Source organism: Mauremys reevesii, linkage group 2 (assembly GCF_016161935.1).
Source record: "Mauremys reevesii isolate NIE-2019 linkage group 2, ASM1616193v1, whole genome shotgun sequence".
In the NCBI taxonomy this organism is placed as follows: Eukaryota; Metazoa; Chordata; order Testudines; family Geoemydidae; genus Mauremys; species Mauremys reevesii.
Genome location: NC_052624.1, coordinates 32,141,478 through 32,166,298, shown reverse-complemented (window position 1 = coordinate 32,166,298; position 24,821 = coordinate 32,141,478). Strand labels below are relative to the sequence as shown.

The following is a 24,821-nucleotide window of genomic DNA, read 5'->3' as shown; positions in this document are numbered from 1 at the left end:
GGCATATACGGAGCAGGGGAGCACCACCACTCACCCTTCTACCTTGTTATCTGACATGACAGGAACTTGCCTTGGTAGCCTCAAATGGAAAATAAAAGGACCCCTCCTAGTGTTAACCTAGTAATGGGTAGCTCAGAATAAACTGAAGGATGAGGAAGTCCTGACATAGGGGACCTCATGTAACTCTGGTGCCGTTTCTCTCCTGAGGTACCAGCTAACAGGTTGAAACAGAAGTTCAGCTTGGTTCATGTTCAGCTGCATAAAGGCACTTGAGAGACCCCGGCCTGTCCTAATGGAACCACTGATAACAGTGGCCTTGGAGGTGGGCAAGGGTTCATTCAGGCAACTTTGCTGGGGAACTGTGTGCTTGGGACCACTGCCCCATAGGAAAGGATGGGCTCACTGTTCACAGGAATGGCGATAGGTGGAATGGCCTGACCGTGGAAGGGACAGTTCACTTTGCGGGTGGTGATGAGTCGGAAGACTGTGCTCCTACCGGATGGGATCCTGAAACCCTAATACAGAGATTTAAGGTCTGAGTTTCAGAATAGCAAAGGTCTGAGCCTCATCAAGGTGGATGAGGATCATGAGGAGTGGATGAGTGGCCCTCGACCTGTGTCTCACTCCCATAACCAACCAAGAGTCCAGTGAGCCTCCTCAGGATATGACAGTAAAGTTTGGCAGGAGCCTGCAGACAATGAAGGAGGGGATTGTGAGCCTTGGTGCTCAGGGACAAGGGTGGCACCCAGGTCTCTCATCCCTCGGACACCTCCCCTTAAGAGATATAGAGTGTTTTGGCAAAAATAATTGGCATTAGTGGCGCATAGGCTGGGCAGTCCGGCCCTGGGGAGATGTTGGCAAAATATTACATCAAGTCTACATTCTGGTTGCTTGCAGTGCATCCCAGGGACTTAAACTTGCGTTGGTGTCAGTACTGCTTTCAAAAGATTCAAAGGCCCTGCCCTGTGTTAAAGTTTAATAAAAGTTGTGGCGTGCATGTGTCTGTCCACATTTCGCTACTGTGTCCACATCAAAGGCAGAATGAAGACTAGAAACAAAAGAAGCAGGGCTACTGCAAGGGAAGAGGAAACCATCAGGGGAAAGATCCTATTCAATGACTGTCTGTGATAAAGAAAGAAGGGAGGAGCTCATTATTTTCAATTGGGAGAGACAAACAGCAAAACTAAAAAAAGAACTGAGAAACTGGTGAAAAGTGAATGTTTAAAATATACAAGCATGTGCACGCAGCAATAAACATTTTGTTGCTTGGCATGTGCTGTGGTAGAGCAGTAGTTAGTTGTAATGACATGCTGATAACTTCAATATGACTATCAGTGTTTCAGATGTCATATTGACATGATTACAACCACTGAATACTTTTTTCTAGACTGTTTGAAAGATTTTGGAACTCAAGTAGTACCATGATTTATGGTTTGCTCCTGATTAAACAATGTATTTGAGCTCAACAAAAATATAATTGTTCATTTTCTATGAAACCTAATCTATAAAGGACATTACAACTCAAGTTATTTTATGGAAAGAAGAGATATCTATGTTAAATATACAGCACTAGTGAAGCAATCAACCTACATATCTGTTAAAGGTTTCTTTTTAATCTACGCTGAAGGCTAAGAAAAGGCGTTAAAGCTATATTCACTAACCAAATGAAATCACTGTTGGCATGTAAGCATTGCAGTTTGGGACTTCTGGCAAATATCAACAAGAAGCAAATCAGAAAGACGGATTTGGCAGACCATATAAATCCATTTTTCAACAGACAAAAAACAAGAACACTTGTTTTGTTTTTTTATAGTCAACACAGTGTTCTTCATAAAAGGTCACACTATACCTAGAAATCTGGTTTGGACACTTGCACTTCAGCTATCTGACAAAAAAGAACCACAGGGAAAGAAAGAAGAATTGTTGGCTCCAAAGCTCAAACTTCTTGCACACGGGAACAACAATTATTTAGCTTTAGAATCTAGTGGAGAGAAAAGAGAAAGCCCATCAGTAGAACCATCCACAACCTGAACTTAACATCAGGAAATGTCTACTTTGAGTCAGGATTCTCAGAATGGAAATGAGTTTTCAAGTTAAAACCGATCTTCACTGTACCAACCCAGAAAGATGGATGCACCCAATAAACTGAGAAGTAAATGAAATTAACAATTGACTAAGGTCTGTTATCCTGTACCACAGAACAGATTGTTTTATATCATATGGACCAACTAAATTTCTGGTGCTTAAATAATAAAATGTTTGCCTGTATTACATCTGGGAGTCAGCACACCAGGTTTCTCTTCTCAGCTCTGTCACTGACTTGTTTTATGATCTTGGGCAAGTCATTTAACCTCTGCTCCTCAATTTCCCCATGTGCAAATTGGAGTTACATAAATATTTGTATCTATCTAAGGTACTTATATGGCCTCCATTACTGCAGTATTGAAGCACCTAATAATCTTTAGCATAGTTATCCTCATAACACCCCTGTAAGGTAGGGAAGGACTACTATCCCCATTTTACAGATGGGGAACTGAGGCCCAAGGACAAAAAGGAAGTCTGTGATGGAGTACAGAATTAATCCTAGGTCTCTAAAGACTCAGGCTAGAGCCCTAGCCACTGGATCATCCTCTCTCTCCTACACTTTTATGAAGTGTTTGGAGAGCTACAATTGAAAACGTCTATAAGGAAGCATCTCATCGTCCATTTTCACATGTTTAACTTCTTGAAATATTCCCTTTTGGGGTTAAAATTTGCAATGCCTAGAGTCCACCCCAAAAATTATTTAAAATTTTATTTTAGGAAAGCCTGAGCAAAATCCCTTCAGCCATTTTGAATTATGAGAGAACTGAAACTGCATTTTTTTTTTTTTTTTTTTAGAGCTGGGTGGGAAACTGCCTTCCAAAACCACAAAAATCTGAGATGTCAAAAACCAATCCCACCTCAAACTGGGCAAAGTCAAAATCTCAAAATATCCCTTTTTTTGACAATTTTGAATTTTTATTAAATTATTTTTCTAATTGACAATTTTGAATTTTTATGAAATTATTTTTCTAAATGAAAAATTAGTCAAATCTCACCCTTTCCCGCAAAAACCTTCAGTATCAAGAAACCAACATTTGCCAACTTAAAAAGTTAAAAAAAAAATCCTGACCAGCCCCATCACTTCTTTTTGTTAATAATTACAGCTTTAAAAAAATGATCATCAGAATAATAAGCACACAGAACTGAAGTGTGAAAAATTTAAAAATAGCATGCGACCCTGTCCCTGGGGAATAGTCCCTTTGGATTGGGGGGGGGGGGGAAAGGGGGTTGAGTTAAGACAAACAGAAAAAATTTAAACTGGCAAATGATAGTATTGTATGAAATTCATCCCTGCCCAGAGGGACTTCTGTTTAGGCAGATTTAAGTGGTGTGTAGGCTTCTGTACAAGGATGGTTTTCACTCTTATTCCACTAAATCAGGAACTGTGCACTTAGATGCAATACACATGCTGCTGGCACAGTTCAGGGAGTGCACACTTTAAGCTGCAGCAATGTGGACACTTGTATTCTTTATTATTCTCTCTCCATTTTTAGCCTGCTCAGAACTCACTAACAAAATTCTACTGGACATTAATTGTAGGGAATGTCTCAATATTTTCCTACCTGGGAATGTCGCTGACTCGCAAGTAAACTAATCCATATCAGACCAGTAAAAAGGAGTCAGAATCTCTTCTACTCAGAGTAATCCATGTTTGTGCATCTTTGAATGGCCCATTCTTAAGCATCGGTCTTTTTAAGCAAGTTTAACTTCAGAAAGATTTCACTTTAGAAAACAGAAGGCTCAGGATGGCTTTTTTTAAAAAGCAATCACTCTAGCTAAAGGAAAAGTAGGGTTAGATAGTCAGACTCTTGCATCATGTATATTGTGGAGCACTTCAATTAAGAGGGAAAATATTAAACTTTTTTTTACAGCATAGAAACTGAAGGTGCCACCACTATGATGACCGCTACCTCCAAATGAATCCCTAAACTAAGTCTTACTATTGCATTCTCAAGATAGTCACGTCATAATAATGAACGTAAAATTACTCATCCTCAAAGTACGTAGACAAGTAAGCCTTATAACTTTTTTCAAATCTCATTCCTTCAGCACCTTGTTAGATGTTCCACTGTGAATGGGTACCATATGTACAGTACAAATATGCTAAGTGCTCACATACCATAGTTTGTGACTGCATATGACTTGTGTTTGAAGTGAACTTCCACTGACATCACCACACCTGCAAAGAGAACAGTTGTTTCTACAAAGATGCATAGAGATGATTATTCTAAAATAAATTTATGCTTAAGGAACTGCTATTATTAACAGTGCTAGCTATACATTTAAAGAGTTACTGTATACATAGCATACCATACACTTTTCTCTCTTTCTTGGTCTGAAAAGAGAAAAGGTAGGACCTGTGCAAGAGGTACATACGTGCATAAGGAATCACAGGAGGGAGAGAAGACTAGTGAAAAGATATTTTCAGAGAAAGGGAACATAAGAATCAGTCTCATACACACATGATCAGATTGTGAACCCTTAGTTATGTTGGCGAGCACTTAGTCTCAGTGAAGTGAATGCTAAGTGAAAAATGAATGCAAGCAAGACTTGAGAGAAAAAGTCTGTTACCCTAACTAATAGCGAAACAAACTAATGAAAAATATGTGCATGGCAACTCATTATCCAATTAAATACTACTTCACTGGTTTCCATTTTCTTTTTTCCCCAAGTGCAAATTGGAGTTCACTGCCCCTAAAAGTATCATCCACCATCATTGTCAGCTCCAACAAGGTTCTCTCATTGTGAAGCCTTGCTGGGTTAGCCAACACTTTCTAATTTTACACGCAAAGTAGCCTGATACAATAATTAAACAGTTTTTAAAATTACCCATGAGATGTTCTCCTATAGAAATTAACTTTCCTTGACAACAACAAGAATGCCTCCTAGTCGAAAGGAAAAAATCCCAGTTCAAAGAGATATTAATTATGTTAACCTTGGACGTCTCAGATTTATCAGTTTATTAACACTGAGAAATATGAGCTGCCTTTGATTGGCCCTTGGTAACGCAGGAAAAGTGTTCTACTTCAGTTTAAGTAAACACCACCACAATACCTTTAGTAGGGGAAGAAAAACTGGATGTGATCATTGACTTGTGCATTACCTTCTAATTACTGCATACACTTTGTCACTAGGCTGGCATTTTGCCCCCTTTGAAACAATGAAACTGCAGAACTATTGTCCCAGAAGATAGCAGATTTACTTTTCTATCTGTCACATTTTGGCTGGATTACTGATATTCTTTCGAGGTCTCCCAAAAGAAACTGTAAATAGATTACAACTGCTCCAAAAAAAATGCCTCTGTCTGGATTTTAACCTAAACCAAAGAGTCTTCTCACAGTCCACCATACTGAGGATTAATTCACAAGTTTCAAGTAAATAGCCAATAGGCCAACTTTTCACACCTCTGATTTGATGCATTTATCTGGCTGAACATACTTCAACTCTTCATTTTGCTTTTCACGAGTTTGTTTGTACACATCTACCCCAATATAACGCGACCCAATATAACACGGGTTCGCATACAACGCGGTAAAGCTCTGACACGCTGCTCTGAGCAGCGTGTTAAGGCGGTCGGGCCGGGGCCGAGGGATTGGATAAGGGGCAGAGGGTCTCGGGGGTGGTCAGAGGCTTGCCCCCCACGCCCCCAGGGTTTAGGAGGCAGGAGCTCAGGGGGCAGTTTTGGGGGCCGCGCAGTCCCAGAGTGGCCCGGGGGACTGGGGGGGGCCAGGAGCAGCCCACTCTCCTTACCTCGCCCCGGCCCCAGCCATGTCACTTGGAGGAGGTAGGTTGGGGGAAGGGTTCCCCCCTGCACTCAACGGCAGCGGCGGAAGCGGAGCAGCCTGGCCACAGCCCATTCTACACCACCAGCTCCCAGCCGTGGCGCTCCGCTTCCCGCCACAGGTGAGTATAGGGGCGTCCTTTCCCCAACCTCCCTGCACTCACCGGTGGCGGGAAGCGGAGCGCCGCAGCTGGGAGGTGGGAGTGAAGCCGCAATGTGCTACTTCCCGCCGCAGGTGAGCATCCTTTCTCCAACCTCCCCGCACTCATCGGCAGTGGGAAGTGGAGCAGCCCAGCCCCAGCTCGCTCCACTCCGCGGGCTCCCAGCCGCGGCACTCCACTTCGCCGCAGGTGAGTGCGGGACCTTTCCCCAAACACACATCCCCCCCCCCACCCCAGCGACATGGCTGGGGCCGGGGCAAGGAAAGCTAAGTGGCCTGGGGCCGCGTCGCTCCGCTTCCCGCCACCAGTGAGTGCGGGGGGGCGTCCTTTCCCCAACCTTCCCGCACTCACCGGCGGTGGGAAGTGGAGCAGCCCAGCCCCAGCCCGCTCTACTCTGCCAGTTCTCAGCTGCAGTGCTTCGCTTCCCGCCGCCGGTGAGTACCGGGGGCATCCTTTCCCCAACCTCCCCGCACTCACCGGTGGTGGAGTAGAGCAGGCTGGGGCCACGTTGCTCTGCTTCCCTCCGCTGCCAGTGAGTGCCTGTCAGGGGGCGGAGGGTGTGCGTCGGAGCAGTCAGGGGACAGGGAGTGGGGGGGTTGGGTGGGGGTGGGGTCCTGGAGATGATTAGGGACAGGGGTCTCTGGAGGGGGCAGTCAGGGAACAAAGAACGGGGGCAGGGGGGCAAAGCAAGTTCAATATAACGTGGTCTCACCTATAACATGGTGAGATTTTTTTGGTCTCCCAAGGACAGCATTATATCAGTGTAGAGGTGTATATTGAATCCGTACCTGTTAAGAGCTTTTAGCTATTTAACTCCCACCGCCGCCAACTATCCAATTTTACTGATGTTTTTAAAACTAAGCCTGGAATATTTTGGTGGATGGGGGAAAAACAGATTCCCTAATAGAAGGCTAGCTAAAAAAAGATTAGTACCTGAACATTAAATTCTTTACTGCTTAGGATGTATGATGGAGAGGTATATGAGAGTGACGCTTCCCCGGGGGTCATGAGGCACTTTGCTATCACCTGTCTTTAGCATGAGGAAGCATCGTCTCTGCATGCTGTGGGTCAGCTCCCCAACTTCCTGGGCCACAAGCAACATAAACACTCCCCTCTAGGGCTTGAGGCTTCACTGTTACCCCACAGGCTAGCAATTGGCCCACCCCAACTCCAGAGCCCTCAGTGTCTCCCTGGAGCGTCCAGTCTTTGATCTATTGGACACTTGCAATATTCACGGATTCACTGCTTCTAAAGGAACAGTTTGCCAGTTCCATCAAAGATCACTGCTCCACTTAACACACAGCATTTAGGCCTGGTCTACACCAAAAGGTTAGGTTGACTGAGCAGTGTAGTTAAGCTGAGATAAAACCCCAGTGTAGACAGTCCCAGGTTGACGGAAGAATTCTTTAGCTGCCACCTCTGGGGGAGGTGGATTATCTGCCGACAGGAGAACCCCTCCCATCGGCATAGGTAGTGTCTACACTGAAGCGCTACAGAAGCATAGTTGCAGCGCTGAAGATGTGCCACTGTAGCGTTTCAAATGTAGACAAGCCATTAAATATGTTTATAATGAAATCAAGTATAAATTTATTTAACAAAGCATAGAGATTCCAGTAGTAGCAACTAGACATATTGGAAATAAATGGTTAAATATAAAATAAAATCACAATAATAATTCCACAGCCGTTACTTAATTAACAAGGCAATCGCTGTATCTAATAAAGCATTGCTTATCCAAAAATCCTTGCAGGGCTTTACAGCCAGGTTGGCTATGACCCTTCTTCCATGAGAAAAGCATGCTGTGCATTTGGCTCCTAGGTGAAGGAGCCTGTATTTCTTTGCACCCTAATATACTACAACAATCCATTGTCTTTATTCATAAGCATGGCACCTCCCTCCCCCAAAATGTTTGTTTCATCCTGTAGATTTTCTTTCTTGTAGATTTTATAATCTTTTATTTAGCCCCGTCTTAATATGCAAATAGGCACACATTGTGAGGCATACAATACACAACGCACAAATGGCCAAACAAGGAGATGTGAGTCTGTTGCCTCTTGCCTGAAAGGAACCTTTCTGAGGTGTATCACCTCCTGGTGACCTACCTTAACTCCAAGATCTTAAGACCGTAATTGTTACTATCGATACATAGCTCCTTAAATATTCTCCGTGCAGACATTTCACAATGATTATGATGACCAGTTGGCTACTGGCTCTTGGTGGAGATCTCACACGCTGCCCTTTGGTGAACTATTATGCAAATATTCGACTCAGGGGATCCCTGTAAAACCCTATGCATCCCCTGCTCCATCTGCCAATTGGCACAAAGAGGTCCCTGGTTCATGAGATTTTAAACGTCAAGAACTATTTTCCTCCTAGAACCTCTGGAAAAAACCTAACATACTGAGTCTTCTATTAAAGATGGATACCATGTCCTATACTCAAAAAGTTCCATCCCCAAAAACAGTACAATTTCAAAAATTCTAATTTCTCAAGAAAAATACAAATACAAGTTTTTAAAAATACAACAAACAAGAATTTAACATGAATACAATTGATAGAAATCAGGACAAAGGCATACAAACATACAATCTACTGCTTCATGCATGACCATAAGGTAAGTGTGCATTAGTTATAATTATAATGTAAAAATGATTTTAGTAGTGACATCATGTATTACATCACAACTGCATTACGCATTCATGTGGCACCAACTTTAGTGTATCTTTCTTCAGTTTGTCACAAATAAGTTATTTTCTCCACCAGAACCACGTTTGATAGTTGTTTCAATTCTTCTGAATAAATTGAAGGTGACAGAGATTAATAAATTGTAAAAATCAAGGGAAAGATCTTCAAAGGCACAAGTGACAGGAGCCTAATCCCACAAAGCTAGTATAGATCTTTATACAACACGGTGTGAACATGCAATGCAGAATTAAGACTGATACGTAACAGGAATCATCTGACCTTACTGAACTATTCAAACCTTTTGATAACTTCAAGATGATATTCTATATATTAAATATTTTTAAAGAAACAAAGATGCCACACACACACACAAACACTAGATGCAACAACTCTGCCTTCAATCAAAGAAGGGTGATTACCTATTACAACTGTAATACCTGAAGAGCTGATTTTATTATTTTTAATTCAGGTTTGAAGTCGTAACCCATTTTATTGTTTTTTTAATTTTGAGGACTAAGCAAATCCCTCTCCCACCCCCCAAAAAACCTCAACAAAACAAAAAACCCTCTAACTAAAATACTAGACTTCTAAAGCCAGCACGAAAGTGGTTACAGGCAATCAACATTGGGGAGGGATAGCTCAGTGGTTTGAGCATTGGCCTGCTAAACCCAGGGTTGTGAGTTCTATTCTTGAGGGGGCCACTTAGGGATCTGGGGCAAAATCAGTACTTGGTCCTGCTAATGAAGGCAGGGGGCTGGATTTGATGACCCTTCAGGGTCCCTTCCAGTTCTAGGAGATAGGATATCTCCATTTTTTTTTTTTTTTTTATCATCCAGCTAGTAGCCAGAATGTGAAATCTATAAGTAAATTCTCACTCACATCTGCTGGATGCCTGTTGCTTTCCTCCTCAAGTTTCCATGGAAATGCTGTCAGACTGGACAGGATAAAGATTCTGTACTATCTTCTATAAACCTTCACTTACTTTATTTTGACTGATCTGATCACTGTTTCCATGGAAATTTAAGCATAAAGGTAGCCAATAGCCTCCAGGTCCTCCTCAGCTTGCAGCCATACGAAATCTCCAAGTGAATTGTGCCATTCTCCAAAAAATCACAAACATTGGCTATAAAAGTTTGCAGTACTTTAAATTTAAAGAAACTTATGTAAAAATACAAAAAACATATTTTGCATACCACCTTTGCTGGGTGTAATACTTTTAAGGAAGGCAAAATAAGCTAATGTATTTTTATTTGAACGTTTATTCCTGATACGCCACAAAGTCTGCACGCACTTTTGTCAGCCATTAAGAGTCCTCCTTTCTAGATGTCCATTTAATAAGTAGTTTTTTACTTTAATGTAAGCAGGAAGAGTGCTATAAAATTCGACTTTACATTTAGATGTTGGAATCAGACCATTTCATATCAATATTTTACACCAGGAGAGGAGTCAAATTCCACTGCATCTCTCTGTGTTTTAAAAAACTATATAAAAAGAGAATTTCTAGAATTAACTTAACCTCTACCTTCCAAAAGAAAAGATGGTGCCCACAATCGAAAGAAATCAGGAGTTGTACCAAGGAATGACAAAAGTCTTAATTTGCTCCACTGGTAAAGTAATTGTCCCTAGAACATATTTTAATATTCCTTTATATGGTCTAGGTTAGAGCACCACCAAGCTTACATCTCTCTATAGAATTTCAGTTCTCTGAAGAGCTGAAAACACCAACAAGATTTATAGGCCAGGTTGTGTGGAATCTCTTTAGAGATCTCTGACTCACCAAAATAATTCACTGAACAGTAAAGAAAAAAAAAGACACTTTGACAAAGGTAAACATTTCCTAGACTTACACGGATTTAGATTTAAGAGATACACTTCAATTACCCATCTATTTTTTGTCTATGACTTTTCATATATCAGTATTAAGAAGTTTAACTGCAGTAAAACTCTCTCCCTTACTCTGTAAAACCAACCACATGTGTACATTGTTTGGACAGTCTACATTACAGAAGTAACAGCATTCCTCTGGAACTTCAGAATTTATGTCTTCGGTAAGTTTTGCATGCTTTCTATGCTTGAAAAATGTAAACTATCACGTAAGAAGCAAGCTTGCCTGCTTCCCCTACAGAGTATGCTGAACAATTACCTTTCATTGGCCATAGATTGTTACCAGCTGCTGCCATCTACCTCATTCACACCTCCCTCTACATATGGCCAGGTGGTATATGCTTACACTCACATGGTCTGGCTTCCTTCCCTTCCCTTCTCCCCCCATGCCAAAGCAAATAGCATTTCAGACAATTAACAACCTGCCCCAAAGGATTTGCTGTGAGCGTATAGAAACATGGCCTACTTCCCTCACATGGGAGGCATAATTTACTAAGATTCTTTACATCCAACTGGTATCTCAAGAAACTCTGACTATACCTCACTGCAAAAAGGCCTACCATGATCCATGAAGTGTTCACTAATTATTTTATTTTGTAACAGCCTTACTACAATCGCCTTTTCTAGACTGTTCTAATCTTATTCTAATCTTATTTTTCCTAAACATTTCCTTTATTTTTCTCTGTAAAGATAAAAAAGTAACCGCAGCCTTGAGCTTTCTCAGTTTCTATCTCATGGAATCTGCAAATGTACAGCTTGAAAATCTCTGGAAATCTCACAATGACAACTCCCTCAATAACCCAGTATTTGGTGCTCCAATACCAGTGCTATTCCAATGTTTCAACTTTCAGAATAAACACTTCACTGAACGCATACACCCAAGAAACGGCATTATGTATTTTGGTTACGCTAATATTCAAAGATGAATTTACTGCTACACGTTTTCTTCGCTCATTCTATTGCAGTATTTAGAAAAATGTGAGTCCCTGATGTTAACCATTTCTTTCTCAAAGAAGGAGATACAAATTTTAAGGGCATTTAAAGGTAATGCATGAATTGCTAGAAGCCCAGTACTTAGCTTTTTCAATCATACTTTGCTCCAATCATAAACAGAGATGCTTAAGACTATGGAGGTGGTGAAGGGCTCACTCCAAGCCAAGTTGGCAAATTGAAAAGAACAGAAGAATTTGCATTAAATCCAAATGAAAATATTCTGTAATTGCTACTCTTTAATTATTTCAAGAAAGGTAACACTGGAATTGTTCTCATCCCTTTTCTCCTCTCTGCCCGCCCCTCCCCGCCCCAAGTTCTCTGTACTATTTTGGGCTGTGGCCATCTAAGCACTTTAATAATCTTGGAGATCATCTCTTCACTATGCTTTGCTACAAGTCAATACACAAACACTGGGACTTATGCTTCTTCCACCATGCAGAAATCATAAGATGAAGGCCTCTAGTAGAACTTAAGGGAGTCATGTAATGAAATGAGGAAGGAATCACTGAGTGAAGCAATCAAAGATGAACTTCAAACACTCGCTTTTCAGACAGTCAATTTTGTCTTCCAAAACTATCAACAATAGTTGTGGGCTTTCTCTGCTCTATCCTTTGCAAACTAAAATCAAACTGACTGATTCCTGGTCTCAGAGAAAGAGGAAAGAATGAATGATTGCATAAGTTTTTGCTGGTTTTACTTACTACAACAGGAATGTACTATAGAGAACAATCCAGCATTTGCAGGGGATGGACTGGATGATCTAATACAACTTTTCCATCTCTAACTTTTTAGAGCTGGTCCAAGTTCACAGAAAGGATATTTCTATCCAACAGTACTGAATTAAGAGAGATCTAAAAAAGAAAACCAGTGTAGCAAATCATACACACTAGTATAACATTCTTACATAAAATGCTGTAATTATATATGCACACATGAAACACCTGTAGACAAAGTAACAGATCATTTTTTAAATTAAATTTTTTCTATTTATTGCAGCTTTTTAAGCTGTCTGGCCTTTAGAAAACAAGCCTTCTGACCAGTTTGCAGCCTGAAGAACAGCTTCTACAAATTGCTGCTTGTACATTACCACTAATAACCAATACTAGCAAGAGCAAACTTGTCCCTTAAAAAATGAGCTTTGTCCCTAAATGAGGAGCTCTGTCCACCTCATGTACAGAATGACTAGGATCAAGTTACTATTAATTCAATATGTTTTTTCCTCCAACTTCCTTCTTCTCTTCGTGTAGATTTAAAAGAAAAGCCACATCAGTACCGAAACACTATTTGGCCCTAAGCTACAGTGCATCCCTCTGCTTTAAAATATCAGCCTTCCTCCCACTGCCTACCTGATTGCATTGAATAGATGGGAGTGGGCAAATTTTTTGGCCCGAGGGCCACATCTCAGTATGGAAATTGTATGGCGGGCCATGAATGCTCACAAAATTGGGGGCTGGGGTGCAGGAGTGAGGACTCTGGCTGGGGGTGCAGGCTCTGGGGTGGGGCCAGAAATGAGGAGTTCAGGGTACAGGAGGAGGCTTTGGGGTGGGACCAAGGGGTTTGGGCAGGTGTGGGATCAGGGCTGAGGCAGGGAGTTGGGGCACAGGAGGAGGTCGGGGTGCAGGCTCCAAGCAGCACTTACCTCAAGCAGCCCCCAGAAGCAGTGGCATATCCCCCCTCTGGCTCCTATGCAAACAGGCGGCTCTGTGCGCTGCCCCGTCAGCAGGTGCCGCACCTGCAGCTCCCATTGGCCGTGGTTCCTGATTAATGGGCGCTGCAGGGGTGGTATCTGAGGCAGGGGCAGCATGTGGAGCCCCCTGGCTTCCCCTACACATAGGAGCCGAATGGGGGACATGCCGCTGCTTCTGGGAGCTGCGCAGAGCCATGGCACACGTGGAGTGGGGCAAGCCCCAGTTCCCACTACACGGCTGGAGCAATGAAGCGGGACAAGCCCCACACCCTGCTCCCCAGTGGGAACTCGAGGGCTGGATTAAAATGTCTGATGGACTGGATACGGCCCACGGGCCATCGTTTGCCCACCTCTGGACTAGATGATCATAATGGTCCTTCTTTTGGCCTTAAAAAAAAATAAATCTATGAAAAACACAACTTTCCAAATGGAATTAATATATAAGAGGAAGTGTGTGATTTGAGGGATCAAGAATGAAATCTACCTTGAGTTTACCTTGGAGAGGCTGAGCATACAGTAGAACCTCTATACTTCAATGTGACTACTCACATGTATGAAGTTACACATACGCCTAATTTTTGGAAGGATCAGAGTCTAAGGGTACATCTCCACTGGAATAAAAGATTCGTGGCACAGCCACAGCTGGCCCAGGTCAGCAGACTCGGGTTCACAAGGCTAAAAATTGCTGCATAGACATTCAGGCTTGGGCTGGAGCCCAAGCTCTGGGCCCTTCCCCCCTCACAGGGTCCTAGAGCTTAGGCTCCAGCCTGAATGTGAATGTCTACACAGCAATTTTACAGCCCCACAGCCCGTGCCCCTAAGCCTGAGTCAGCTGACCCAGGCCAGCCGTGATTGTTTAATTGCTGCATACATGTACCTTAAGAGAGAACTCATTAATACCGAATTTCATCTCTAGATTAGTTTAGTTATTAACACATTATTGCAGAACCAGACTGGGAACAACCACCAATGAACAACTCATACCTTTTTAGTGATCCTATTGGCAGCCTGATCAATTAAAGTCAGCCAGTAAGGTGCCTGGAGTGAAATTAAATCCACAGTGCCTGAAAAGGTCAGTGGGGCACAGGGGTGAAGCCCATAGGGCAACTGAGAATGATAATTGAATACTGTTCCTTCTAGTTTGTTGCTGTTGTTGATCTCTTACCAGAGAAGACTAAGATATGTAAAGAGTCCTTTGATAATCTGAAAAGAATTCTGATCAAATATTGACAAAAAGGTTCTGTTCGTTTTTGAGTAAAAAGTAATTCTTTTAAGCCTTGATTTCCAAATTACTACCATCAGCCTGTCTCCCCAAAACAAGTTATCCTCAGTACTTATACACTTATAACTTGCAATCAAGATCCCTTTTTCCTTGGCTTGTACTGTAACACTCAGAAATTACACTGTAAAATCAACAAATTAATTTGAAAACACTGCAGTCTCCTTTTCATATCTAGCATTAGCAGCTGTTATATTTGATTTTTTTCCGCAAAAAAGCCTAGCACCTAGAGACCTGTGATTATGTAGGAATCTTGGCTTTCAAAAAAAAAAAAGTTTCCATCTCACATGTTTGTAGAGTGATGCTTGAAAGTGTGACTTCAAGCATACCTCATGGCCTCAAAAAACAAAAAAAGCCTTAAAATTTGTTTTTAACACAATAATGATTTTTAAGCCAGACTCAGTTGTTGGGGCCTGACTCATGATTTTTGAACCATTTGTATAATGGGATGACAGAAGTTACTTTTACTGCTTATGTTCAATTACCATCCAGTAGTGATTTTTCATAGTAATGATTTGTCTGACTTAAACTTGTACTACTTGTGGAGGTCATCCTACTTTTATCAAGTTTCATTACCTCCCTCTACCCTTTCAGGTTACAGTAGCTAAGCACCACTTCCATGAACTCAGGATAGGCAAATTTGTGTGTCTGTGGTAACTGTTTCCTCATCAATAAGCCAAATACAGAACATATTAGGTCACACCTTTGAGGACTGCTATAAAATAAGTATTAATTCATTGTTACTATGAAGGATTTAAGAACAATGCTACCCATAGAGATTTCCTCAATATTGCTTAAAATACTATCTGAGTGACAATAGACTCAGTGGTACTACAGATTGACAACTGTTACAAATTTTGCTGAATTATGAGCACTTGTGGAGTAGATTGCTACACCTCCTACTGATTCAGCTGAGACTTCAGAATTTTCTTTCAATTTGAGTTATCCCTATATTAGAGGTTCAAGACATACCATACTGTAGGCATGGTACATTTCTAACCAGCTGATTGGTCTTATTTTACTGCTTTAAGTTGTCTGAGCATTATTTAGATTGTTTTGCATACTTCCATGGCATGCTTTGATTTCTGGTTGTTGATCATTTTCATAGCAGGACACTTTACTGCAGTATTCTTCCAAACTTACTTTATAGTCATGCTTTAGTTCAATATATTTATATGCAAAACACAATTTCCAGTGGAGACAAGCCAACAAACAGAACAGCTTACTAGAATTTCAGTTTACTTTGTTAAAGGAAATTATTTTAAATTAATGTGGCTACTGAACTGTTGCCACACTTGACCTCAGAAAACATATTCCTTCTAATTTTTGCTGTGAACATTTATTTATTTAAGCTAAACTCCAGGTCTTGAATGTTGACCATAAAGACATCTCAGATTTCCTGCTACTATTTAGTATTCTCTCTTTCTAAACAAGGGCAAACAACATATGTTTGCTGCATTAGTGTATACTGCCAGAACACCACTATTAAATGAAATCATCTATGTATTTTTGGTAGAATCTTATTTAACAACTTCCACCCCTGACAGAAGCAGAGTTAGTTGAAACAAGGCTGTTTTGTTTTCGCTGAGCAGCAGTTCGATCACTGGTTTCTAGATGGCACTCAAAACATTTTTCCATATGCTCTTCTCAAAGAGAATCTGACTTAAATGTGGTTTACCTTTACCAGTGAATGAAGGCTTTTTTCACCAAACATATCCCAGAGGAAGGTCAGGTCTTCCTGGCTGTCTACATGTGGCTGCAGCTGGGCTGGCAATGCAGCCAGCAGCTCATACAGACCTATAAAATGAAAATAAAACAAAGTGTAATCTAAGGGTGATCTCATTAATTTCACTTAACAGTTCTGTGTAATTGGCTGCCTGCAGCATGTCATTTTAACTGGATAGGGAGTCTGGAGTATCCAGCAAAACCTAAACTTAAAGAATCAAAGGGAACATTTTTTAAAATTACTAGGAAGCAGATATTAACAGTGTACTTTTACCTTGTCAGAGTGTCAAGCTTTTATATCCATATATATTTACATAAGACTACAGAAAATTCATAAAGATTTTTGAAGAAGGACAAATCCTGAAAAAAAATACATTCCTGTGTTTAATCGTTATTCCATTACCCTTGATGTTAGCCAAAGAGTGAAATGAGTCATGAATAGGAAAAACTTCCTTAAAAGAACAGAAACTGGAAAGGGTGGTCCATTAAAAAGAGTTCATGGTTTCTCTAAATATTTCTTGCTAATATATTGCTTAATACATTTTTTATCCTGCTTCCAGCAGAGATTTACAGCAAACCAGAAGAAACTGCATTGTTAAGTATGGAGTAGCCAGATCTTTAGTACACCAACACATCCGTGCGTAAGCTACATTTTTAAGTTTTTAGATATGCAACATTTATCCAAGATTCTCTAAAAGTGTTAAAGTAACTGCTGCTCCCAGTGGCACACCTCTCTAACAGTCTCCCAGGGGCAGACAGTAGCGCAGTGTTCCACAGTAGCATACAGCATAAACTATCCATCATGCACACAGACCATCAAACTGCTGTCCAAGAAATGTAGCAACAGTGCTTGCAGCAGCGCTCTTTAGGGAGGTAACCTGGCATGAGTTGATATCAATTCATAGCACATGCTTAATTTTCCAGTGGGATTACTTGGGGTAAAAAGGACAAAATGCCTTTTTCTCCTGTCTGCTGTCTACAAAAACACCAATAACCTCCTGGGATGCACTATACATGATCCTGGTATTATTTTTAGGCTGAGTAAGTGCTGCTGTTCCTCACAAGGACAGCTTTACAAGATATTTAACTAGCAAAGCACATTATGGTAAATTATAGGTTGCCTATCACTATTATGCCTATTATCTCCCAAAAACATAAGATTTAAATATTTTATTAATCTGCATTGTTTCACAACCTTTTAAGGCATTATTTGTCCCTTCTAAAATTAAATATAGCACCTTTGGGATCTGATTATTTAACATTTCTCTCTCTTTTTGTTGGCTTTGAGTACCGTATTGTGGAAAAAGTGTTCCTTCCAGTTACATTCTTTTCTGTGGTCCAAATGTTTTTGGTGGTTGACATTCATTTCTCTCAAAATCTTGCTTTTATTTAAATCTGTTCTTGTTTATGCTTCAGAAATACTATAAAAAGAGGATATAACTCAAACCACTACAATTTTGCTTGGATATAAAAAAAACCAGAGCCGTAGCCAACTACAGCCTAGTATCAGTGGCTGTACTAACACCCAAAGATCACAAGTTCAAAATAGGATGCTTGGCTCTTAGTCTCTGGATTAATAGAAGTTAGGCACCTGGTGTAAATGGATATGTGCAGCACTGTGTGGTTTAAACATAAACTTGGCTGTTATTTAAGCATATTCACAAAAAGTTTGATAGGGAGTCACAGTAGTTATCAGCTGCACAGAGTTACATTCATCATTCTGACTAGGGAAACGAGTGCTTGATAAAAGGAAAAATTAAAATTGGAAAGGTGAAAATTTAATTAGGCACTGACTGACTTCCTATTGAAGACTAAGATTTCTTACATACCCAGATTTACCGAGTTTTGGTTTTGCACACTTAATTCTCCAGCCAATTGTGTTATTACAATAGCATGTATCCTTCACAATAAACTAAGGCTATGTTTACACTGCACTTTCATTGCCCAAGTGCCTATTGAACGAAAAAAGTTTTAACAACGAAAAGCGCTGGCGTGGACAGTGCTTTGTCGGCGGGAGGTGCTCTCCCACTGACGAATCTACTGCCCCTTCTTGGGGGTGGTTTTATTTTGTTGTCAGGAGAGCTCTCGCCTGGTGACAAAGAGCAGCTACACTGAGTGCCTTACAGTGCAAGGCTTAAGCAGCATGGCTGTGCCACTGCAATCTGTGCGGTGTAGACTTAGCCTAAGACATGGTTGTTTGAAAGTAGGAATGGAAAATAGAAGATTTAGCATTACACTGTGGCACAACCACCATTTAGGAACACGTCGTATCTACCATTCAGAGGAAAGAAAATATTAACTTGAGCCATTTCCTCTAAGTAAAGATGCTCATTGGAATAACCATTTTCTCTTGATTAATAGACCTGTTCCTATTTTTCCATAAAATGTGCTATAAAATACACTCATTTCACCTTTGTAACAGGTCACTGAACCTGGACTCTCAGGCAATTAAATAGTCAAAGAAAAATAAATTAAAATATTCACAAAAATAGAGGTTTAAATATTAAAGTGATAATACAACACTACAGATTTCACAGGGCAGGCACTATATACCTTCTTTGGAATAGGATATATTATCAGTGTTATGCTGTAAACTGAGTTTGATGTAACCTGTTAATTGCTCTCACCCACCACAAAGAGGAAGGAAGTTCAAGGTTAATGCTATATCGCTAATTTGCTATTCTGTCATTCTCACTCTGTTGTATTTGACTTTAAAGAGGAAAAAAATGGCTTTAAGCTTCTTCATGACTATGATGCTGTATGACTGGAACATGACCATTTATATAATTAATATTACCACTATTTGACAATTGCAACAAATCTTGAACAAAGTATATCATGTAAGGTATCAATGGAAAAGTTCTGATTTGCTAAGTATGATTATCCTGTTTATATGTATGTATCATTTTTGTACCTGACGTTATAGATATTGACTATGTACTGGCATCCTACATATGTGCTGTATTCCTGTGGTGACATCCACCAGGTAATTTACATCCAGTCTGGTCAGCACCTTATGAATGAGCTATTCAAACTGATGGCGCACCAAAGAATACTTAGCTCTCGCAGTGGGTCATAGAAGAAGCTTATCCCTGCCTGGTGAGCCTTCCTGTGGATGCATTAGCCAGAAAATGGGTAATGTTCCTATGAGTTATCAAAGCATGCAAGGGCATGTGACTTGCTCACATGACCCTGGAATCCATCTTGTGCCTGTAATTTTCCACAAACTAAGACTGAGAGCAGTCCCTCCAGATGGGAGAAAGTATAAAGGACCCTGGAAGCATCTCCATTTTGCCTCCTTCCTGCTCTGATCTCTGGACTTACACTAAAAGAAGCATTCCAATCAATGGACTGAGGACCATCCTATTGTTTGGAAGTTACCAGAGACTTTACAAGTCAGCAGTTTATTGCATCATGGCTTCAAACCTGATACAAGAACTTTTCAATGAGAGTATGCATTTGATTTCCTTAACCATTTTAACTCTCTCATTCTTTTCTCTTATAAATAAACATTTAGATATTAGATACTAAAGAACTGGCAACAACGTGTTTATTGGGTAAGATCTGAGTTATATACTGACCTGGTTATGTTGCTGATCTTTTGAGATCAGATGAACATTTTGACGAAATTGGTTTTCAATAACCATCCATCATCAAGTTTAGTGTCTGGGTGGTGAAACAAGGACTGGGATGCCTAAGGAGACTGCAGTTTGGACTTCTTGTTAACCAGTGTGGTGAGACAGAAGTTTACTTTTGGTTCTGGCTTGGTATATCTAATAATAAAATAACCACCAGTTTGGGATGAGTCTGCCCTATTTCTCACAATTCATCCTGAATTTGGCATCCTCATATGTGACCCACTGAGGCATGGTGACAATGACACAAGGAAATCATGAAGATTTTTTGTTTTCTTTTTATAAAGGAGTTTCCTTTCTGGATTTTATATTAAAAATTCAGGTCCTGTCTATCTTGGAAAACACCACAGGGCAAAAGAACTAGTGAACTGATGACATCACAGGAACCAAAAGGCTGAAATGTGGAGAAATTCTTAGACAGTTTTACACACATTTCATTTCAATGACTAAGCAACAGTTTGGAAAGATGGAGAAAAGATGAGTTAATTAAAAATTCACTCACCCCAATGTAGAGAGAATTTTTCAAATCGCTATTTTGTTTATATTGTGGTTCATCCACCATTTTTGTATTCCTTCTTGATAGGCCAGTTGGCGCCCTTTTCAGTTAGGCCGGGAAAGATGTCATGTGACCTAGGTAATCTGCCCAGTAACAAGAGGGCATAAAATGTCTGTGCACCCAGTGCCAGGGGCTCTCCAGGTTGGTGGCAGTCCAGTGTTTAGGGTATCCTAGCCTATGTGTCAACAGAAGAAGAGATTTCCCTGTCATTCCTGTTTATGATCCTGAGCGTGTCCGCTCCTGAATTCTTGTATCGTGTGGTCATGTGTCTCCGGTTCCTGATGTTGTTGGTGATCCTACTGTGCCCCTGGATCCATGTGTATGTTCCCTGTCCATAACAGCCTATGATCTGGTGATGTACTGACTTACCTGAATTGGTTGTATACCTACCTAATGTTTTTTTGGGGTCCCTGGCTTAAGACCAATTTGTTGAATTAACAACTGAGTACTTTTTATGTGAATTGTTATTTAGTTGGGAGTCCTGTTTAATAAATTTGACTTTGTTTGTATTCTATATCCTGTTTGCTATATCTTGTGAATATCACCTCTGGTGACAGATACGAGACGTAGTACGAGTCTGTAGGGTGAGGGCTGGTGGCTAAATTCAGTAGCTCCCTGTTGAATACCCTTTCCGGGTTAACATATTTCTGGTGACCGCGGCAGGACTCCCATCTGGTGATTTAATCACAGGCTGGCTCTCGTGGTGATTCGGTGCAAGATATTTTGTATTGGATTTGTTTTATTTTCCCTTACCTTGTGATCTGCTTGGTGTATTAATAGCAGTCCACTGATCATGTAGGTTGGCAGCTGACTGCAGGATGCTGAGTCAGTCAGCAGTTGCACTGAGTCAGTGGACATTGTGGTGGCCTGTGGGCCACCAACCCTTCACTGGTGTGATTCCAGGAGAGGAATCTGACTAGTGGCTCAGAAAAAATGCATGTGAAGGCAGTCGGCATACTGTCGGTGCTTGCTGTGAGGTACCCGGTTGGGGATGTGCAAGTTCTAACCAGGCTTGAAGAAGCAGCTCAGCCCTGCTAGCCCTGTGTGGCTTTGTTCTAATTGGGTATGGACCAGTGTGCCCGGGGCAGGCCAGAGCAAACGGCTCGGCACTGTTGGCTTGGCCAGATTGATGAACCAGCAGCCTGTTTGTGTGTGGACCAGTGGATCCCGAGTTCATCCTGGAGGTTATCCGGTAAGCGGTAAGCCCGATTAGGTGCCAACTTGTATGATGGGACTGACTCGCGGGTAGGTGGGCATCGGCTCTGATAGCTGGTGGACCCTGCTTGAGAGACAGAAGCTGACTGTGTAGCTCGGCAGCCCTGTGGGAGTATGAAAAGGCTTCACAGCACATGCCGATCCAATTGATTGGGTCTGCATACTGACTCTGTATAGTCAGTGGTGAGTGGTCTGTGTGCCACTAGTTTTGTGAAGAGTCTGTGGTAGGTTAGACTTCAGGCATGAGTTGCAAGATGTATGGAGCAGATGGCTGGGAGCCGGAGAAAAATAAAAATTAATTCAATTATTGTGCAGATTCGGGAAGTTTAAAAACCCGTGGGCACTAGGGTTGTTTAAAGGGACAGAAGCATATTCACCCTATGTCAAAAATGGGAGGAATTCTTAGTAGAATTAAGAAAGAGAGCACTGATATATGGGTTAGCTGTGGTTGGCAAAGAACACTGCAGGGAACAAGATCAGAAAATTTCCCAGCTTAATCCAGGTAGACAACAAGAATTTAGAGTTAGAAAAGATGGGAAATAAACCTGAGAGGTTCACTACACAGAACCTTAGTTATGTCATCCAACTCAGTAAGGCAGAGATGCAGCTGCAATAAATGAGCACCCTCCTGTCTAAAAAGCAGATGGAACGCTACGTACTTACCACCAAAAATGAAGAATCCCAAACAGCCATTAGGGAGCTTGTACAAGAACTGCAAACTAATCAAAGTCAGCGGGCTAACCATGCTATATGAAATCACAAGCTGGAAAGGCTGCTAGAAAATTAAAGAAGACTCAAGGGCTTCTATCAGCCATGCATCTTGATCCAGTAAGGGGATGTGAGAGGGATACTGACTCTGAGTTGGAAAGCTCTGAGGAAGAAGTAGCAGCAACACCGCACCAGCCTTCAACACCCTTATTAACAGGAAAAAAAAATGAAGCGAGCAAGGAAGGAAAAAGGGTTCCCGATGACTTCAATTACAACTACTGTAGTTAACTGTGGCTTGTCTAGACCAAGAGAAACTAGACATGAAATAAAATCCTATACTCCAGAACAAAACCTTGGCAAGGTTTTGGGCCCCTTGAACCGCTCTTGACTGTCTACCTAAGGTTAGCTCCTTGCCCAGAATTAGCAGAAAGGATATTGCAACACTTCTCAGGGAGTGTATGCAGGGGGATGAGTACGGGGCTCTGCCAGGAAACAGCCAAGTGGCAGACGTGGATAGTGTCATGCAAAGGTATGAGGGAATTGTTAAATTTTATTTTCCACATCGTAATTTATTTGAAAGACTTTATTCAGAGCATCACTGGATTTCAGAGCGACCTGAAAAATATCTTAACGAAAAGAAGCTGCTGTACAACCTGCTGGGGCCACTACATGTGACAATCCTGAGTTCAGGAAGACGTTACTACAAGGATTGTTGCTCACAAGATGACTATGGGAATGATAGACCATAATGCTATCTCGCTGAGATACCTTGGAGAAGGATATGACATACGAGAAGCTTTCCCAGCACAGTGGCCGAGAAAGAAGGTGGCAGAAGTGACTGAAAACAAAGGCAAGCAATTCAGCAAAGAGAGAAAGCTCTGCAGCAAAAGCAACTTCAATCACAATGGCTACCAGAACAAGATGAATAAGCCAAATACCTTTCATCAAAGGGGAATGGAGAAAGGAGTGGATCTCCAGGAAGTTGCTGCTGAACAAAAGATGTTCAGAAATATTATCTGGAAAAGGCTGCTAAGGTACGAAGCCACGGATGCAATCAATGGTCTATCTACTGAGGAGCTATTAAAAAGGCTTGCTAGACATGAAGATGGTGAAGGAGCATCGGTCAGTGGCAGGGTGCAGCAATCAGAAAATGCACCCAATTTATTATGATGGAGCCAAGTTCCCCCTCCTTCCCTGATGGTGGTATCAACTGAGAACAATCAATGGGGAAGACCAACAACATCTGCAGTATTATGGGAAGATTTTGGGCACTTTAAACAACAGATGCTCATAGATACCCATGCCACCATCTCAATCTCAATCATCTGCTTACACGCTGAAGCTAGAGCAAGTAAGCCACCTATAAAGGAAGGAAAAGTCCTTGAAGGCTTCAACGGAAAGGAGAGTGACATCCTATTTCTAAACCCAATTGACTGCAACATTAACCGATTTACTATCAAGGCAACATTTGGAGTCCAGCAATTGGATGGCAACAGCATCCTGAGAATGGATGTGTTATCCCAAATGAAGTTAATTGTGGCTCTAGCAAATAGATGGTTGATACAGGATCAAGAAGGTAGTGGATGTCAGACTATACCTGCATCCCATTGCGTAGCAGCACTTAAAGTGCCAGAAAAACTAGCTATCCCAGATTGGGAGCCTGAAGTAAAGGCAGTGGCTATCAAACACCTAAAGGCTTTTGCCAAAAATAAGCTGCGGTGCAGGAGGATTAATGCTGAAATAATCATGGATGGTTCAGACCCCAAGCCATAGCATCAGTATCGTTATCTGGCAGCAGCAGAAGGTTTGATGGAAATCATCCAGGCATTGGTGGACCAAGGTGTGTTAGTCAAGACAGAAAGCATCTGTAACTCACCTATATGGCCAGTCTTAAAGGCCGATCAAAGAACTTGGCGACTCACCATAGATTACCGGGAATTGAATACGGTCACACCCCGTCTGACCCCGGTAGTGGTGAAATTTAACAAGGTTATGGCCACGATAACATCAGGAGCCAGGTGGTTCTCAGTACTTGACTTATCAAATGCCTTCTTGATCCTGCTGCACAGGTCGGCCAGGCATAAATTTGCGTTCACTCTCAAGAACCGGCAATACACATTTTGCTGTGTCCCTCAAGGATTCCATAATGCGCCCTCCATTTGCTATCAATACGTATCTAAAATGTGGGACTCTATGGGTGAGAGGGACAAGGTATTCAGCTACATAGACTTGTTGCAACCCTCACTAAGGAGGAAAACTTGAAAGTGCTCGACATGGTACTGGAAAAAAAATCAAGAATACAGGATTTGTAATTAACCCAGCTAAGGCTCAGCTAGTGCTCCAGACAGTAACATACCTGGGCATTGAGCTGGGAAAGGATGGAAGAAAACCAGACGCCCACAAGATTGAACTTAAAAGCAAGCTTCC

The 24,821-nt window shown here is 41.4% G+C and overlaps 1 protein-coding gene across 10 annotated transcripts in view; it reads right to left on the bottom strand.

Moving 5' to 3' along the window:
* MPP7 (membrane palmitoylated protein 7) overlaps positions 1–24,821 on the bottom strand; it is a 300,103-nt gene that overhangs the window by 159,795 nt on the left and 115,487 nt on the right. For 8 of the 10 annotated variants that reach the window (XR_005593934.1, XM_039523991.1, XM_039523983.1 and 5 more), the window contains one exon: positions 16,234–16,352. Coding sequence is in view for 9 of the 10 variants with exons in the window: in XM_039523991.1 (XP_039379925.1) it covers positions 16,234–16,352 (119 nt within the window). In the remaining variant the exon portion in view is untranslated. Of the gene's footprint in view, positions 1–4,204; positions 4,265–16,233; positions 16,357–24,821 lie in introns of those variants that run through there. The other 2 variants (XM_039523989.1, XM_039523987.1) reach the window with 2 other exon arrangements.